The following is a 19,773-nucleotide window of genomic DNA, read 5'->3' as shown; positions in this document are numbered from 1 at the left end:
GTATTGGTGTTCTGAAATACGTGTTTGGAGGTCCCTTGATGTTTCGCCCACGTATAACTTGTTGCAGTCATTACAAGGGATTATGTATACCCCTGCAGAGGATGGAGGCTTGTCCTGCCTACTACTGGTGATGTCCTTGATGGTCGTGGTTGTGGAGGTAGATACTTGGAATGATGTTTTGGCAAAGATGTTGGAAACATGTTTGGCAATGGAGTTGGTGGGAAGGACTATGTATCTCTTCTCGGCAGTGTCTTCTCTGGGTGTGTTGAAGATGTTTAGTGCTCGCCGTCTGCAGTCTCTGATGAAGTGACGAGGATAGTGGAGTTTGGAAAATACCTGTTCAATTATAGTGCATTCTTCCTCAAGGAACTCGTTGCTGCAGATTCTGAGTGCACGCAGGAAGAAGCCTATAATTACACCACGTTTGGTTTTGGTGTCGTGGTGAGAGTAGAAGTGGAGAAGATCGTTTTGGTTGGTGGGTTTTCGATAGACTTTAAAACGAAGTTCGTGGTCAGCTTTGCAGAGTAGAACATCAAGGAAAGGAAGAGTGTTGTCGACCTCTTCTTCAAGTGTGAACTGGATTGAAGGCTCGACCTGGTTGAGCTTGTCTTGGAGAGCTTGAACGTTGAAGCGTTTAGGAGTTATGAGGAGAATGTCGTCAACATAATGGAGCCAGGTGACAGACGAAGGAATAATGGTGGAGAAACGTTCGGCTTCTAGATGTTCCATGTATAGGTTCGCTAGGACTGCACTGAGTGGCGAACCCATGGGTAGTCCAAAAGTCTGCTGAAAGAGGTGATTTTCAAAAGAGAAACACGTAAAGCCAACACATAGTTCAACCAGGTCGATGAAGTCGCTGGCTGGAATGGGAAGATCAAGTGAATCGTCAATTTTCTTGCGCAAGAGATCGATGGTTTGTTTAGTAGGTACTTTAGTGAATAGGGAAGTCACGTCAAGGCTGGAAAGTTTCTTGTTCCTGATGTTGATGTTGCGAATGCGATTGAGAAGATCACCTGAGTGTTTGAGATGTGCTGGACTGATAGTGCCCAAGAGTTTCGAGAGGTGTTTGGCGAGAATTCCTGAGAGCTTGTGGGGAGCACTGCCTATTCCCGAGGATATGGGCCTCAGTGGGATACCAGGCTTGTGAGTCTTTGGCAGGCCGTACATTCTGGCAGGTCTGGGGTTGCTGGGCATGGTGTGCAGAAGTTTCTTCCCTTGTTCTGAGCTCCTCAGAATGCGGCGAGTCCTTTGAAGAAAAGTTTTAGTAAGGTTGTCCACTTGGTTAGTTGTGAGAGGTTTGTAGGTATCTGGGTCATTAAGTAGATTGAGCATTTTGTTCCTGTAATCGTCAGTGTTCATGATAACAACACCACCTCCTTTATCAGCGGTGGTGACCCTGATGGTCGTGTCTTCTGCTAAACCTTTGAGTGCATTGATGTAACGTCGGGGTATGACTGGGGAGCTGCGTGTTGAGATGGCTGCTGAGATGATGCCTTGAAGATAGCCTTTTTGGAAGTCGGAGTCATTGTGTCTGTAGTTTTTGGCGATGAAATTGAGGTCTTGTTTTGGTTTCGTAATTCCTGTTGCGAATTTGAGGCCTAAGCTGAGGGCTTCAGTTTCTGTGGTTGACAGTGGACGAGATGAAAGATTTTGAATAATTTCAGGTCTTCCTAAACTTTTCCAATTACTATTATTGCAGAGTGTTTGTAGTTTCCTAGTAAGTCTGATCTTCTGTTGAACATTCGCTGTGGTAACTCTGCTGCGAATGATTTCGGCGGTGCGTCTGTTCATGTTGCCCCGGAGTGTTGTGCCTAGTGTTCTGGCTTGGAGAAAAGCTTCCTTTGTAGCATTGTTTAAGTCATCTGCACACTCTTCAAGGTAGGTCCGAGCTGTAGCGGAGAAAGGTGGTTTGATGTTGGCAATTTGAGGAGGAGTAGATCTTGGTAAGACCATTTCTTGGATGCAGTCACGAAGAAAATTGTGTCTGTTGCGAAGTGAGTAAGCTTTTAGGAGAAGGTCCAGGTATTCTCTGTGTGAAGGATCCATTTCTCCTGCAGTGTTTGACACGATGGAAATAAATGGTATAAAATACCGACACAATGGCAATATAAACACAAATGCAGTATAATGTGATCCTTTATTGACTACGTTTCGCCCACACAGTGGGCTTTTTCAAGTCACAAACAGAACTACCTGGGGTGGAAGGAACGCGAGTATTTATAGTCCGGCTGAGGTCAGGTGAAGAATGCTGCATCTGATGATGTACCGAGTTGGGTTGTAGAGTCTAAAAACTTGGGTAGCTTGGAAAGGAGACTGGACAAGTTTGTGAGCAGACCTTCTACAGTGTTCTTATGTGGGATAGCGATGAAGAAGTTTCTTGGCAAGTGGTTCAGCTATGTTATAGAAGCCACTATTCTGGTTGAAGTTGTCGGATATAGAAATAAGTGATGATTCCAGGATTCTTCGGTATTGAGTGTTGTCTTCTGTGGCGATAAGTCTTGAGTTTCTGTAGTTTATCAAGTGGTTGTGTGAATTACGGTGTTGTACGCAGGCATTCCTTGTGTCGTCAGACCTGCTTGCGTATTGGTGTTCTGAAATACGTGTTTGGAGGTCCCTTGATGTTTCGCCCACGTATAACTTGTTGCAGTCATTACAAGGGATTATGTATACCCCTGCAGAGGATGGAGGCTTGTCCTGCCTACTACTGGTGATGTCCTTGATGGTCGTGGTTGTGGAGGTAGATACTTGGAATGATGTTTTGGCAAAGATGTTGGAAACATGTTTGGCAATGGAGTTGGTGGGAAGGACTATGTATCTCTTCTCGGCAGTGTCTTCTCTGGGTGTGTTGAAGATGTTTAGTGATCTTCTCCACTTCTACTCTCACCACGACACCAAAACCAAACGTGGTGTAATTATAGGCTTCTTCCTGCGTGCACTCAGAATCTGCAGCAACGAGTTCCTTGAGGAAGAATGCACTATAATTGAACAGGTATTTTCCAAACTCCACTATCCTCGTCACTTCATCAGAGACTGCAGACGGCGAGCACTAAACATCTTCAACACACCCAGAGAAGACACTGCCGAGAAGAGATACATAGTCCTTCCCACCAACTCCATTGCCAAACATGTTTCCAACATCTTTGCCAAAACATCATTCCAAGTATCTACCTCCACAACCACGACCATCAAGGACATCACCAGTAGTAGGCAGGACAAGCCTCCATCCTCTGCAGGGGTATACATAATCCCTTGTAATGACTGCAACAAGTTATACGTGGGCGAAACATCAAGGGACCTCCAAACACGTATTTCAGAACACCAATACGCAAGCAGGTCTGACGACACAAGGAATGCCTGCGTACAACACCGTAATTCACACAACCACTTGATAAACTACAGAAACTCAAGACTTATCGCCACAGAAGACAACACTCAATACCGAAGAATCCTGGAATCATCACTTATTTCTATATCCGACAACTTCAACCAGAAGAGTGGCTTCTATAACATAGCTGAACCACTTGCCAAGAAACTTCTTCATCGCTATCCCACATAAGAACACTGTAGAAGGTCTGCTCACAAACTTGTCCAGTCTCCTTTCCAAGCTACCCAAGTTTTTAGACTCTACAACCCAACTCGGTACATCATCAGATGCAGCATTCTTCACCTGACCTCAGCCGGACTATAAATACTCGCGTTCCTTCCACCCCAGGTAGTTCTGTTTGTGACTTGAAAAAGCCCACTGTGTGGGCGAAACGTAGTCAATAAAGGATCACATTATACTGCATTTGTGTTTATATTGCCAGGGTTTGTCATATTGGTATGGAGTGTGAGGACAGTGGTGAAGTAGTGGCTTCTTTCTAATAATCGTCTGGTAGTCTCTTCTCTCTGTCTTTTCCCATTTTGCTCTGCACTCTTTCTGTTTCATATCACAGAACAGGAAAATATTGTAGTCCAGAAGAAAACCTTATGTCAGTCATGACACTTCCCTTACCCTAGTCCCCCTGTGAAAGCAATTTCTGACAACCCATTGGGAGAACATGGTTTATGGCAAGTTGGCATCAACCTAGAGCCAAGTTACTGTTGCTGGCCCCGGCCCTGATATCGCTCCCATTTCTGACATTGACTCATTAGACGTCCCAGTGCTATACTCTGTTTATTTTTGCAGTGTGGATAAGAATGCTCATGTTATTTTTCATTTGAGCAGAGCTGGAAGGGGTTCTTTCCTCACGGCATGATGAACTTTACAGTTGTGATTTTGTTGTGCATGTTGACTAGAACTTTGCTGATTTGAGTGTTACCCAGTTCAGTGGCTTGGTCGTGAGTGGTTGGTCCCTTTCTGTACCATTCAAAGTCCATTAAGTGGGAATTCAGTGAGGGCCATGTGCCCACATGTCACAGTCTGACTCTGGTCAGGTTATAAGCTGATAGGTGTGAAGCAGTGGCTAAAGGTGCAGTGTGGGGAATTCATGTGATTTAACCTCTGCTAGATCTCAAAGGACAACATGACTCATGAAATCGTAATGACACGATTGCAAACAAACCATACCACGGCTAGCTGGCCCAGTGGCTAACGTGATGGTCTGGAGTTTTGAGACTCTCTGATCGCGGGTTCTAACCCCGCCCGTGGTATGTTTTTTTTTTTATTCAAAGGACAATGTGGTGATAAGGACTTTTGGCCCTCTGCAGTTTGTGACTTCCTCTTGTGTCGTGGTGACTTGCTGAAGAATGTATTTGCTACTGGTTATCTGAATGAGTGTTGCAGTACAGTTTCCCATTAGTTGCTCAAGAATGAGAGTGAGGAGGGCACTAGGCTACTTAGTACTGGGGAGGCTTTAGTTCGGACAATTAAGAGGAAAGTGGATGGCAGATTCACTGGTCTTCACATTTGACCAGCCGGATTTTTCCCCTATATCTAAATCTGTGGTTGATGGCCCTGGATGTGAAGCAATGCAATGATAATATATTAATTTTTTAGGAGCTGCTGCAGACTGGCCATCCGACTAATGGACATGACAACCGAGGATGGCGTCCATTGCATGAGGCAGCAGCAGGTGGTCATGTAGAGTGTGTTCGCTTCTTATTGTTGGCAGGTAAGCATTCATTTCTCACACTTATGTGGATATTTAGCTAAGGTAAAGAGGCCTGAAATCTATGAAGTCTTTTTTCCTTATACTGTACTATACTATTATTGTTCTTCAGTGATATTTCATTGACATAAAAGAGTATATCACAGCAATTTTTTTTATCTTATTTATTATAGTCTTCACAGTTCTGCTTCTTCAGACCAGATCTTCAACTAAAAACATTAAGTGTTAACTAACTAGGAGTCAGCATATTTATGTTTACCTGTCCTGTCATTACTTATGAACTAGAATGACAAAGCTACAAGCAGCAGACTTGTTTGTTACACATATAGGACTGAAAAAATTAATAAAAAAATGAAAGTACAGAAAATACTGTACAATGAATTCAGATTTTTTCAGACGATGTTGATGTCGATGCTCTGACACATGAGAGTACAACTGCTCTGCAGTTGGCTTGTTTACCACAGTCGAGCCATAGTGAAGTGGTGAAGCTTTTGCTTAGTGCTGGTGCTGACCCAAACATGATGTGTGGTGATAATTGGGCTTTGCCACTACCTAAAGGTAGGATTTCTAAAGCATTTGTTAGCAAGATAACGAATGTGCAAGCTTGATTTCAAACAGTCCGATTGGAAAGATTATCTATATTTCCTTGATTGTGATTATATCTATATGTCTGATATGATGTAGCACTTTATCATGTTTTGAAAATTTTTTTTTACAGTTTTGAATAAATGTTGTTCTCTGTATGTGATAGATGCATGCCTGGCTCATGGTGCATAAAGCAAAATGTAATCCAAAATTTGGTCATAATCCCTGTAGTGTACATTACAAAATTGAAGAAAAATTCCACATTGCTTTACCAATAAAAATATGAGCATACCAGATAAGCACCAAATGGCTGTTGATCTAAAATAAATGCAATTGCTTAAAATTAAACTACATGCAAAATTCAGTCATAATTAACAAAAAAAGGCACAATACCGTGACTGGAACGATACACAAATAACCCGCACATAAAAGAGAGAAGCTTACGACGACGTTTCGGTCCGACTTGGACCATTTACAAAGTCACACTAACCAGAAGTGGAGCAGGACAGCTATATATAGGCAGGAAGAGGTGGTGGTAGTAGTAGTACAAGAATGGTATATAATACCGACAAGATGAAATTAAGACACATGCACAACACACGTCTACGATAGGGATGCCTGGGTGTTGCGCATGTGTCTTAATTTCATCTTGTCAGTATTATATACCATTCTTGTACTACTACTACCACCACCTCTTCCTGCCTATATATAGCCGTCCTGCTCCACTTCTGGTTAGTGTGACTTTGTAAGTGGTCCAAGTCGGACCGAAACGTCGTCGTAAGCTTCTTTCTTTTATGTGCGGGTTATTTGTGTTTGTCATAATTCTCTGCCCTTTAACCCTTCCTCTCTCCCACCATCTACCAACCAACCAACTTGTGTTTGTCTTTATTAAAGCTCTCACATTATGAATACTTGTCTCCCTGCTATTCTTTCCTCCCTCCCTCCCTCCCTCCCACAGCCCCGAGTCCCAGCTTGGTGTCAGTGTAGAATAGCTTTGTCCAACCAAATTTCCACTTTCTTTTGGAATGGTGCAAAACACTTAAACTGGAAAGAATCTGTAGGATTTTGTTCAAAGATATGGATTTCCCATGCTCAAATCTATTTTCTTTTTTTTTCTTATAAATGTCAAGCTAAACTTGTTTAGAGTGATATTTAGGTAGATTAAAATATCAAGGTGTTCTGGGCAAATTTATGCTACATATGATGAGTTACTTGTAAAAGTGGGGTGATGGCATAATAGCAAATTCACATAAAGCAAAACTTCACTTCATAAGGCAAGGGAAACCTGTATTGTATTTTATTCATGTTAATATTAGTTTATAGTTGTATACTTTACTTATGAGAGGTATATAGTGAAAAGAACATAATGGGTCCTTTTGAGAAATACTTCATATTTTTGCACTTTATTTTCATTGTATTACTTGTATACTTCAGCTGTGGCAAACAAGAATTTGGAAACTGTCAGGTATTTGCTGGATGCTGGTGCTGATCCAAATCGGGAAGACTATGAGTCTGGGATGCCGTTTCATGTTGCTGCTGCAAAGGTTTGTAATTCCTTTGTATTGTGCTGTTGTTTTATCTTATACATACAGTACTCTGAATAGTTTGGTTCACTTGTCTACAAAATTTTCACTTATACTTTTTTATGGAATTAAAATGCAAATTCCAACTTTATTTTATTATGACATCAGCTGTCTTCTATGAATGTAAGGTAACATAATGAAGGAGATGCATTTACCATTATTCATTCAATAGCTATCTTGCCAGAAGAGTACAGGCATCACAATTCAAATGAACCTCTGAACTGCAGCATCTTGATCCATCCTTCAGAGTGCAGGATAAATACTTCCCACCTCTAGGACTTGAATCCAGCTAACTAGTTTCCTTGAATTCAATAGAAAATGTTACCCTGCTCGTACAGTAATAGAATGTTGAATCCCAAAAGCGACTTTCCTCCACTTCGATGTTACATATCATACATGCCTTCTGAATGCTCAAGCCCTTACTACTCAAAACCTTTATGCTCTTCCTCCATCTCCTCCTAGGATGACTCCTGCCCTTGTTCCATTCTTTCATTTAACCAAATTATCTCAACCCCCTTATCTCTGAATTTTACCTTTCATACTCTTAACCTTTTTTATTATTTCTAAGCTCCTTATTCTCTGCATAATATTTACAGCACACAATGATCTCAAACATGACCTCTAGTTTGCCTTCAACCTTATCCTTGGTGCAAAGTTTAAAAACCATGCCTCACAGCTATATAAAAGTATTGGAATCCCTATCCATTGGTACATTTCCCCCTTTTACCTCCATTAACCCATAAATGGTCCAAACATATACACATATACGTTTTTACCGCTAGTGCCCCAAACGTATATACAGTGGAATCTACTTGCGAGCGTGTCCACGTGCGAGTTTTTCTAAATACGAGCAGTCGATGGGTCGATTTTTTGCTTCCATATACGAGCAAAATTTCCATAAGCGAACAGACCTCAAGGCAGGTTCCTTGACACTGGTGAGGGGCTCTTGCTCTCGGGAATTGTATCTCATTTGTTTGTTGGACTATCTTATTGAAACTTGGGCAATGTATGATGGAAAGATGCTTCTTAATGTACACCAAAAATGAAAGAAATCTAAGCATAAATAACGGAGTTCACTTCTCAGCAATTAGCCACCCCTTAGCGGTATTTTCGTATGGTTTTTATGGTTGTATTCTTGTTTTTTTATCTCATTTGATAGAATGGAAGATATATTACAGAAATGGATATGATTTTGATTGCTTTCCCGATGAAAAGTACTTTGAAATTCAGCTCAACGTAGGAGAAATGGCCCATTTCTTGGCTATGTTTCAGAGTAAACAAATGTAACAGAAATAATAGTATTTCTTACCTTAAATTATGGGTGCTGGTGTTTGTGGATGATTGTGAAGAGAGTGGAGAGTTATGTTGTGGTCCTACTGGGCTGAGGTGGATGGTGGAGGTTCTGGTACTGAAGTTGATGGTTGTACTGGAGTGTTTAACTTTAAGTCCTTCAATCAAGTCATTCAGTAAGTCAGTCAAGTGATTCAATAAGTCAGTAAAGTGATACAGTAAGTCAGTCAAATCATTCAGTAAGTCAGTAAAGTGATTCAGTAAGTCAGTCAAGTCGTTCAGTAAGCCAGTCAGTCAAACTCAGTCAAGTCGTTCAGTAAGTCAGTCAGTCAAACTCGTGCTAAATGACGGTCTACTGTACATTTTATTCATTTTAGAGTATATATCAGGTTTCTGTGTTATTTATATTGTTTATGTCATATTAGATGTAGTGAAATAGATAAATAAGCCGTAGAGTTGATATTAGCGAAATTATTGAAGTACAAAATTCCACTGGAACGAATTAATTGCATTTCAGTTAGTTTAAATGAAGAAAATTGACTCTGCAAACGAGCAAATCCAGTTGCGAGCAAGGTCTTGGAACGGATTAAACTCGTAAGTAGAGGCTCCACTGTATACGTTTTATTTTTCCTGCCTTCAAATATGGCACGATTGGTCTGAGATGCCTTGTCAGCATAGAATGGGTCCTAACACTCAGTGTGAGTGGTATTAAAAAAATCTGGGACCACTTAGTACCTTGTGGGAGCACCAGTTCAAATGAGCGCCCACTAGAGCAAACAGCACAGCAAACACCTGGGATTCACTGATGTCATGTAGTATTAACACTCCCATATTAAGAGGAAAGTGACTTTGACCCTGAGTTTAGTGGCTTTGAGGTACATGTGGCCACAAGTGGTCGAGGAAATATCAAAAAACCTCGATAATAACTCTTGCAATATTTGTGCAACACCCTTTCAGAATGTCTTATAACCTATGCCCTAAGTAAAGAGAATTCTGGCTGGCTGGCTGGCTGCCTGGCTGGCTTACTGACTGGCTGATTGGCTGGCTAGCTGGCTGGCCGGCTGCTGGCAGCCTGGTTCTATCTCCGTTTGTCTGTTTGTATCTGTCTCTATCTCTATCTTTGTCTGTCTCTGTCTATCCCTGTCTCTGTCTCTCTATATCTTTCTATCTGTCTGTCTCTCTCTGTCTAACAGGTACACACAAATACAAGTATACATAGTGTAAATTACCTAGGATAACTCAAAAAATTCAGACAAAGTGCTATACTCTGCTTGAAGATGTGAGTAAACGTGATGACGACCCAGTCTTGTGACTCTCTCTGAGACAGAGAGCTAGACGGAATGACAGATAAACAGGGAGCTTGACAGACAGAAAAATAGACAGACAAGTTTGTGTACCACCAAAAACAAAGCAGGCCCTAATCTTTTCTTATCAAGTCTTATCACTGCGCCCTCGCGAATACTCATCAAACATCAACTCTTATCGAATGTTATCTCATCTTATCATGTCACTGTCAGGGGTGGACTTTGTTTTTCATGCTTCAAGGGAACTTATTATTTTATTATTATTATGTATTCTTCTCCTCCTCCTCCCTCCCCTCATCGTCATCATCATCATCATCATCTTCTACATATCCAAAACATTGCTGGGACCTATTGTTATATCTTGGAAATTGGTCATCCTGTGTTATTTAACTATTATAAGAGAATATGATCATCACTTAACCCTTTGACTGTCGCAACCCCCAATCCTGAGGTGTCTCCTGGTGTCGCAAAATTTAAAAAAAAAAAAATTATTTTTTCTTATGAAATGATAGAGAATCTTTTCCCGATTGTAATGACACCAAAAAAACGAAATTTGATGGAAAACTGACGGAATTATGCTCTCGCGAAGTTAGTGACCTCGGCGCTGTTTACAAATCGGCGATTTCGCCCACTTTGAGCCCTATTTTCGGCTAATTCCATTGTTCCAGTCGCCCAAACTCATAACTATTTCTTTAGAACTCCATTTTTTCTATCGATTGAGTACAAGAAACTGCCCATTTACCGATTTCAACTACCTAATAATGTGGTCAGAAATTTGCAATTTGGCCAATTTCACGAAAGCTAAAAAATATGACAATTTCAAAATAAGGTCCAGAATGAACAATGCAGACATTCCTGGCTCTAAAATAACATTTTCTTTGCTCATCAGTCATGTCTCCAGGCCCCTCTGATATTACTCTTGCTTTCTATTTTGAATTTTTATTCAAACAAAAAATAGAAGACTTACTATTATGCAGACTACTGCAATACTGTAATAATTGTATAAATAACATCAACCCATTCATTACTGCATATTAGAATGGCTAGTTGGACATTTATTGGACAATGGCATCATTTGTTTACTTTTGAACATTGGCAAAAATCAAACATTTCCCCTACTTTGAGCTCCATTTCTAGGTTCTTTTTATAGTAAAATCAATCAAAATCACCTCTATTTCTATAATATGTTTTCCATTCTATCAAATGAGACCAAGAAAACGAGAATTCAATCATAAATACTATATGAAAATAGACCACAAAGTCGGCATTTTAATTAAAAAAAACGGTCGGAGTTTTTTTTTTTCTCATTATGCACTGCGTGCTGCAGGATTTTTTTTATATGGTGCACACTGACCACACAGACCCATTCTCTCACATGTGGGCCTACCAGCTTTCTCCTTCTTGATTTGAAGCCGCTAGAATTTATGAGTATATATACGTCAAACACTGTACCTCGTAAGACGTATGTATACGGCCGCGACAGTCAAAGGGTTAATATTATAGCGCGAAAGTCCCCGTTTATAGCTAGAATAGAGACTTTGGGCGTTATATTATTATCTGTTAAAATATATAAAAAATACCATGGTATTTTCCCTATTTTATTATTATTATTATCACTATTATTTTATTATTGTTAGGTAGGATTTCTTATGTATATAGAGCTTAAGTCTCGGAACCATCCGGTGAATTGTTCAATTGTTTATGTCCGGCTGACTGACTGGGTTTAGTCCATTTGAATTAATTTACGGACACCAAGTACGCGGCCCCCTTGCTGTACTGAAAGATTCATGGACCGGAAAATCAGAACCCTTGTTTAAAACAACTCCAACTCTAATGCAAAAGCGTTTGTCACAACTGAGGGAATTAGCCTCAAAAAACTTAGCTAAGGCCCAATCCAAGATGAAGCATTGTTATGACAAACACACATGCTCTCGCTTCTTTAAACCAGGTGACAAGGTGATGGCACAGAAATTTTTACCGGGACACGCTCTGCAACCTAGATACGAAGGTCCTTTGGAAGTGATTGAGTGGCTCAATGAGGTAAATTATGTACTACGAACTCCAGGAAAGAGAAAAGCAAAACGTACTTATTACATTAACCAACTTGAGGCTTACCACCCTAGTCTTGTACCAATTATGACAGTTCTTTCTTTAGCTGAAATGAAAATGTACGTCTGCCCAGCATCTCTAAAGCCATAGAAGTACGTTTAAAAAATTCAGAGACATTGCAGTCTCTTGATACCTTTCTTATGGACCTTGATTTGGAAAAAGCAAAAGATATCAAAGACTTGATATTACGTTTTGAGGTTTTATTCGATGATGTCCCTAGGTGTTACACACTGGGAATTCACGACATAGATGTACAAGGAGCTAAGCCTTGCAAACAGTCACCTTATAGGGCAAGTCCACTCAAACAAGAAGCATTAAACAGAGAAGTAGAATTTTTGTTGTCCCATGGACTCATAGAGCGGAGTAAAAGTCCGTGGGCCTCACCCTGTATATTAGTTCCCAAGCCTGATGGAACTTCTAGAATGTGCACTGATTATCGTAAAGTTAATGCTCTCGTGGTACCGGATGCTTTCCCACTACCCCGTATTGATGATCTAATAGAGTATCAGGAGCCGCCTATGTTACCCGCCTGGATTTATTAAGGGGCTATTACCAAGTGCCGCTTACCCAGCGAGCCCAAGAAATATCCACATTTACTATACAAGGCGGATTATTCAATTATCGCGTTATGCCCATCGGGTTGTGTAACGCGGCCTCTACCTTTCAGCGCCTGATGAACCTGCTGACCAATGATGTAGGAGTGGATGCATATCTAGATGATCTTGTAATATATAGCAATGAGTGGGAGCAACACTTAATTCGCCTGGAAACCTTATTTAAGAAGTTAGAAAAGTACAACTTCACCATAAATTTAGCCAAGTGTCAGTTTGGACAAGCCAAGATTAAGTACCCCGGTTTTTGTATAGGCCAGGGCGAGGTACGTCCTGTTGATGTAAAAGTTAGGGCTGTTGCCGAGTTTCCTATCCCTCAAGATAGAAAGTCTGTACAGAGGTTCCTTGGAATGACTGGTTATTATCGACATTTCTGTCCTAATTTTTCTCAGGTTGCATCTCCTCTTATTAAGTTGACCGGTAGTAAGATGAAGTTTTGCTGGTCGAAAGATTTTGAGATAGCTTTTAATCGGTTGAAGCGGTTGCTTTCTTCGTCACCCGTATTGAAAAGTCCTGACTTTAATCAACCCTTCTATTTACATATTGATGCCAGCGGTTATGCTGTGGGGGCGGTGTTACTTCAGAAATCCCCCTCTACTGATATTTTGCATCCTATATCTTATTTTTCTTCAAAGTTGAAACGTCACCAAAAGAATTATGCCACTAGAGAAAGAAGCTCTTGCCCTAGTAATATCTTTGGAACATTTTGACGTTTATCTGGGAACCTCCTCCCATAAAATTATGGTATTTTCTGATCACAATCCTTTAATTTATATTAATTCTATGAAATCAAAGGACACCCGGATCCTCAGGTGGGCTCTGAGGATCCAACCTTATTTGATTAGTATTCAACACTTAAGTGGAACTCTTAACATAATTGCTGATGCCCTTTCTCGCCCCTGAAAAAAAAAAGATACCTTAAAATGTAAAGTTAGGAGATGAGTACTCTTAGAGCCTGATTTATATATATTATATATTTTTTTGTTAATGATTTTCTTTTATATTGACAGTATGATTATGAAAACCGTTTCGTTGAGGGGACGAAGTATTAAGTCCACATGGATGGCCCTGACAGTCATATGTCTGAGACTCCTATTCTCGAATTGTGATGGATGCCACTCCAGATAGTTCTTCCGGCCATTGTTCCAGAAGCTCATCCTCTGGCAAATAACCATGCTGATCGAGTTCTTTCATCTTCATTCTTCCGTTGTCCTACATGCCTTATTTACCAAGAGGACGCTTACTATAAAGAAGATATTACCGAGAACGCTTGCAAACTCCCTACTGCGACCTATTGTCGTACGGGAGGGGGGTGTTATATCTTGGAAATTGGTCATTCTGTGTTATTTAACTATTTTAAGAAAATATGATCATCACTTAATATTATAGTGTGAAAGTCCCCGTTTATAGCTAGAATAGAGACTTTCGGCGTTATATTATTATCTGTTAAAATATATAAAAAATACCATGGTATTGTCCCTATTTTATTATTATTATTATCATCACTATTATTTTATTATTGTTAGGTAGGATTTCTTATGTATATAGAGCTTAAGTCTCGGAACCATCCGGTGAATTGTTCAGTTGTTTATGTCCAGCTGACTGACGTTTGGGTCAGGTGATCCAACCTGACGACGCGTCAACAGACTGGCAGGTAGTCAGTCCGCTCCCTGCTCTTGCCTTGACAACTGATCGTATATTGGTTCTCTCTTAGGGTGTACAGTTTGAATGGGTTTGAGAATTAGACTCTAGAGCTGACTCAGTTTGTTCTTCATTGCTCTGAAGATTGTTTTGATATTATATTCTTGGTCAGTTCAGTAATCCATAGAGATAAGTCTTCTCAGACAAACTCTTGCTTTCTACTTACTTTACGGCTGGATTCAAAGGTCTTGTTGAATCTCGTACATTTTGTAGTTTGAGTTTACACAGTTTTGTTAAGACAAAGACGGAAATATTAGTGAAGACTTAATTACAGGAAGAAAAATTAATCTTCCTTATTAATGTGATACTTCGATGATTTTGAACTAAATATGTATATTGTAAATTTATTGTACAAAGTATTAAGATAATATTAGGTACAGAGAAAAGATAAAGTATTGTATTTAAATACTTTAATAAATTTGAATATTATTCTATAAAGTTTCCCAGTTGAAATTATTTCCCCTAGACTCTAAAATACCTTTAACAAATGCTGATCCTAAATCTTGTTGCATAAGAAAATAGTAACAGACCACATTCTGAAGTTCTTTATAAAATTTCTTATTTGCAACACCTATAAATACTTTGTATATATTCCAACACAATAGTAAATGACCAAGGCAGGTGCAAATGTCCACCTGTCAGTGTGTTTGTGACAATGTGAGTACAATTTCAGTACCTAATACTAGTGTTAGAACTAAGATTGGTTATGAAATGACAAGAACTACTATAAATTGTAATTATCAGAACATAAAAATTATATAAGAGAATTGAAAAATAGAAAAAAAAGGTATATTGGCAACACTTCTGCAAGCAGCAGGACTCGATGTTGCTGTCACATGAGCATCCAGTGCCAAGTTCTCAGCCTCATATCTCGGTAAGTACTGTCCCTAAAATTTTTTTTTTATCCTATAACACTTAGAAAAATGTGCTCTTTTTTTTTCAATAATAAAAAAAATGTTTATTTTTCAAAATATTCGGGGCACTTCTAGGTAGTAGGCTGGTAGACAGTAACCACCCAGGGAGGTACTACCGTCCTGCCAAGTGAGTGTAAAACGAAAGCCTGTAATTGTTTTACATGATGGTAGGATTGCTGGTGTCCTTTTTTCTGTCTCATAAACATGCAAGATTTCAGGTATGTCTTGCTACTTCTACTTACACTTAGGTCACACTACACATACATGTACAAACATATATATACACATCCATCTGGGTTTTCTTCTATTTTCTTTCTAGTTCTTATTTATTTCCTCTTACCTCCATGGGGAAGTGGAACAGAATTCTTCCTCCGTAAGCCATGTGTGTTGTAAGAGGCGACTAAAATGCCGGGAGCAAGGGGCTAGTAGCCTCTTCTCCTGTATGTATCACTAAATGTAAAAGGAGAAACTTTCGTTTTTCCTTTTGGGCCACCCTGCCTAGGTGGGATATGGCCGGTTTGTTGAAAGATTGAAGGATTCGGGGCACTGGGGTAGTGAACGTATATATACGTTTGGACCGTTTATGGGTTAATAGCTCTCTCCACAAATGTCTCGCCACTCTACATACCTCGCCTTCATATTTATGGGAAAATGATTCATGAATATTAGTTGATGATATGTGCATATAAAGTATAAAGAAATAATAACTAACTCATTATTCAAAGATCATTTATAACTTGCTCATTACTCAGGGCTTATTGGAGATCGTGCAGTTGCTTCTAGAAAATGGTGCCGAGATCAACAGGTTTGATGAGTCTGAACGAACAGCTCTACATGTACTCACATATCGCCAGTACAAAGATTGTAATACTTTTCCAGTTCTTGAGCTGCTATTGAAAAGAGGTTGTGATGTCAATGCAAGGTAATTTATTTCATTTATAATTTTTGGAATTACATGGAAGATCTGAATCCCAAAAGATTATAGGCAGATAACCTGCACATAAGTGAGAGAGGAGCTTATGATAACGTTTTGGTCTGACTTGGACCATTTACAAAGTCACACTAATATAAAAGAGAGAAGGAGCTAATACAGTGGCACTCAGAGTTTCGGCCATAATTCGTTCCAGAAGGCTGTTCAAGTGCTGTTACCAAACGAATTTGTCCCCATAAGGAATAACATAAATTAGATTCAGACCCCCAAAAATACACTTACAAATGCACTTACAATAATACACTTACATAATTGTTCGAGTTGGGAGCTGTACGAAACTCGGGGTACTACAGCATATACGTATATAGGCGGGAGGGACAAGGACAGGACCAAGAGGAAAAAAAAAGGAAGTAGAGGTATTGGTAAAGTTGGTAGTGGAAGTAGTAGTAGTAGCAGCTTCTCTCTTAATGTGCAGGTTATTTGTGTATTGTTCCAGTCACAGTATCATGCCTTTTTGTTCCCAAGAGATTGTGTGCAATATTAGTAACTCTGTACATATGTGCAAAGAATGGAGCAATTCTATATAGTATCCCCATTTGCTTAATTCTAAAATTTTGTTACACTAAATTCTTCTGTTTGGTCACCATTTTTTGCATCTCGAATGCCTGCTGCTTTTAACTTGCCGTTAATATTTTAGTATTAGCTTATGTAGTATGTGTAACTGTTAGTTTACTTATTAGCTCAAGATCTCTCCTGCACTTTGTATGCTTTCCTTTTCATTCCTTTCATTGTATAATGGTTGTTTTATATAATACATTGGATATAAAGGTATAGTATCTGTGTAGTGGGCAAAGACACAATGCAATCACTAGGCATGTTTGTTGGAAACGTGTCAATCCTAGGACCTTAGTCACTCCAGATGTGACCAAGGTTCCAGGACAGAAAAATTTCTAGTAGCCATGTCCCATTGATTGTATTTTATGTCTTTCACCACTACTCACTTTATACATAGGCTAAGAGCTTTTACCCTATCTTGGTTCATTTCAAAGCCTTGCCAGCTCACTGGTATACTACTACCACCCCTTAAGATACTAGCCAGGTACTCATTTACTGCTAGACTAACAAGGGAAGCAGATGTAAGAAGACTAGCCCATGCATCTCTCCCTGCTTAGGAATTGAACCTGGGTCTCTCTGGTTCTGAACTGAGTGCTTGACCATTGAGTTGCAGGTTACTTCTTTGATACAGACACTTTATCCAATATAGATAATTCATATTCATTTCTTTCTTTTAATTAGAATATTGGCTAATTGTCATGTAATGTGGCATAGAAGAAAGCACTAAGAGGCTACATGAGAACTGTATGTTAGTCTGCATGATAAAATTTTAAAATCATCAAGCAAAGAGAGATGGGTCAAGATGTAATCATTGACAAAAGATGTTGCTGGGAGATCTTGCAAGTGAAATTTTGGACACTCGTATAACCTTAAGTTATGTAAATGGGAAATACTGAAAAATCTATTTGACCAGGATTTGGAATATGTAGTGATGTGGTGTATGTGCTTATAAAATGTGTAGACAAGATAGAAAGTGAAAATAAGTGGCTCCAGCTCTAAAAGAAAAAAAAACAGTTTAGCACAATGAAAGACTTAAAAATCTTAAAATACAATCACAAAGAGATGTGATAATCACAAACAAGCTTGGTTGATCAGACCCTGATCCACTATGAGGCCTGGTCTCAGACTGGGCCATGGGGGCATTGACCCCTGAAACCCTCTCCAGGTAAACTCCAGGTAAACCCATCTCCTTTCGGGGGTCTGGGGAACCTATAGGGAATGTCACCCCTCAGTCATGCTGGTATTTGCCTCTAAATCCAAGCAGATCTGTATTCAAGCTTCATGTTCAGTAATATCTCATTTACTTCAGATTGCAAAATGTTGTTCACTTTTTATGATTGACATTGCCTGAGACTCTTAGATTGTACCAGAATATAAATGGCATCTGATTCACATTGGCTGTGGGAGGCAGTATCATAAATGGATATTGTAATTTTTTGACTGAATAAGTGATGTGTAGCAGAAATACATTTTGGATACTGTACAATAATTTAGTAACATTATCTTTGTAGAATGCAAGATGGTACCACAGCACTTATGCTGGCTGTACAGAGCAATTGGAAGGATGCAGTGAACAAGCTGCTGGAACATGGGGCTGATGTCAATGTAATGAAAGCAGATGGTGTGCTGGCTCTTCATTTTGCTATTGAATTTTGTCTGGATTACAGTGAAGAACATTCATGTGGCAATAGGTTAGTAGTGATGTACTTCTTAGATAGTAATAATAATAATAATAATAATAATAATAATAATAATAATAATAATATTTGTTTTTTTATTAACAAATCTGCTGATTCCCACCAAGGCAGGGTGGTCTGAAAAAGAAAAACTTTCATCATCAATCACTCCATCACTGTCTTGCCAGAGGGGTGCTTTAAACTACAGTTATAAAACTGCAACATTAACACCCCTCCTTCAGAGTGCAGACACTGTATTTCCCATCTCCAGGACTCAAGTCCGGCCTGCCGGTTTCCCTGAATCCCTTCATAAGTGTTACTTTGTTCACACTCCAACAGCACGTCAAGTATTAACCCTTTCAGGGTTTCCGATGTACGGCTTACGCACCAGGGTTATTGACGTACTAGTACGAGTAAATTCTAGCGCCTTCAAATCTAGCAAGAGAAAGCTGGTGGGCCTACATATGAAAGAATGGGTCTATGTGGTCATTGTGCACAGTATAAAAAAAATCCTACAGCACATGGTGCGTAATGAGAAAAAAACTTTGACCGTGTTTTTGCTTTAAAACACCGACTTTGCACTGTATTTTCGTATGGTATTTATGGTTCTATTCTAGTTTTCCTGGTCTCATTTTATAGAATGGAAAACACATTACAGAAATTGAGATGATTTTGATTGGTTTCAAAATGAAAAGTACCTTGAAATTGAGCTCGAAGTAGCAGAAATGTTTGATTTTTGCCAAAGTTCAAAAGTAAACAAATCATGCCACATGTCCAATGCATGTCAACTAGTAAGTCTGATATTCTTTCATAAGTGTGCTGATATTATTTATACCATTTCTACACTAATGCAGTAGTCTGCATAACATTAAATCTATTTTTTGTGAGAATAAAAATTCAAAGTGGAAAGCAAAAGAAATGTAAGAGGGGCCTGGGGACGTGACTAATGAACAGAGGAAATGTTATTTTAGTGCCAGGAATGTCTGTCTTGTTTATTCTGGATCCTATTTGGAAATTGGCATCTTTTGAAATTTGTGTGAAATTGGCAAAATTGCTAATTTCTGACCACTTTATTGGATAGTAGAAATCGGTAAATGGGTGGTTTCTTGTACTCATTTGATAGAAAAAAATGGAGTTCTAGCGAAATAGTTATGATTTTTGTTGAATAGTACACTGGAATTGGCTGAAAATAGGGCCAGCTCAAAGTGGGCGAAATCGCCGATGTGTAAACATTGTCGAGAGTGTTAACTTCGCGAGAGCATAATTCTGTAAGTTTTCCATCAAATTTCATACTTTTGGTGTCATTATGATGGGGAAAAGTTTCTCTGTCTTTTCATAAGAATTTTTTTTTTTTTTTTCTGAAA

General features: G+C 39.3%; 1 protein-coding gene across 6 annotated transcripts in view; it reads left to right on the top strand.

Annotated features, from left to right (window-relative positions):
- LOC128692596 (ankyrin repeat and SOCS box protein 3) overlaps positions 1-19,773 on the top strand; it is a 197,648-nt gene that overhangs the window by 3,990 nt on the left and 173,885 nt on the right. For 5 of the 6 annotated variants that reach the window (XM_053781781.2, XM_070089831.1, XM_070089829.1 and 2 more), the window contains exons 2-6: positions 4,979-5,093; positions 5,487-5,648; positions 7,110-7,219; positions 15,940-16,109; positions 18,245-18,424. In XM_053781781.2, coding sequence (XP_053637756.2) covers positions 4,979-5,093; positions 5,487-5,648; positions 7,110-7,219; positions 15,940-16,109; positions 18,245-18,424 — 737 coding nt within the window. Of the gene's footprint in view, positions 1-4,978; positions 5,094-5,476; positions 5,649-7,109; positions 7,220-15,939; positions 16,110-18,244; positions 18,425-19,773 lie in introns of all 6 variants that reach the window. The other variant, XM_070089830.1, reaches the window with a different exon arrangement.

This window comes from Cherax quadricarinatus, chromosome 30 (assembly GCF_038502225.1).
Source record: "Cherax quadricarinatus isolate ZL_2023a chromosome 30, ASM3850222v1, whole genome shotgun sequence".
Classification (NCBI taxonomy): Eukaryota; Metazoa; Arthropoda; class Malacostraca; order Decapoda; family Parastacidae; genus Cherax; species Cherax quadricarinatus.
This window is presented reverse-complemented; position numbering and strand designations above follow the sequence as displayed.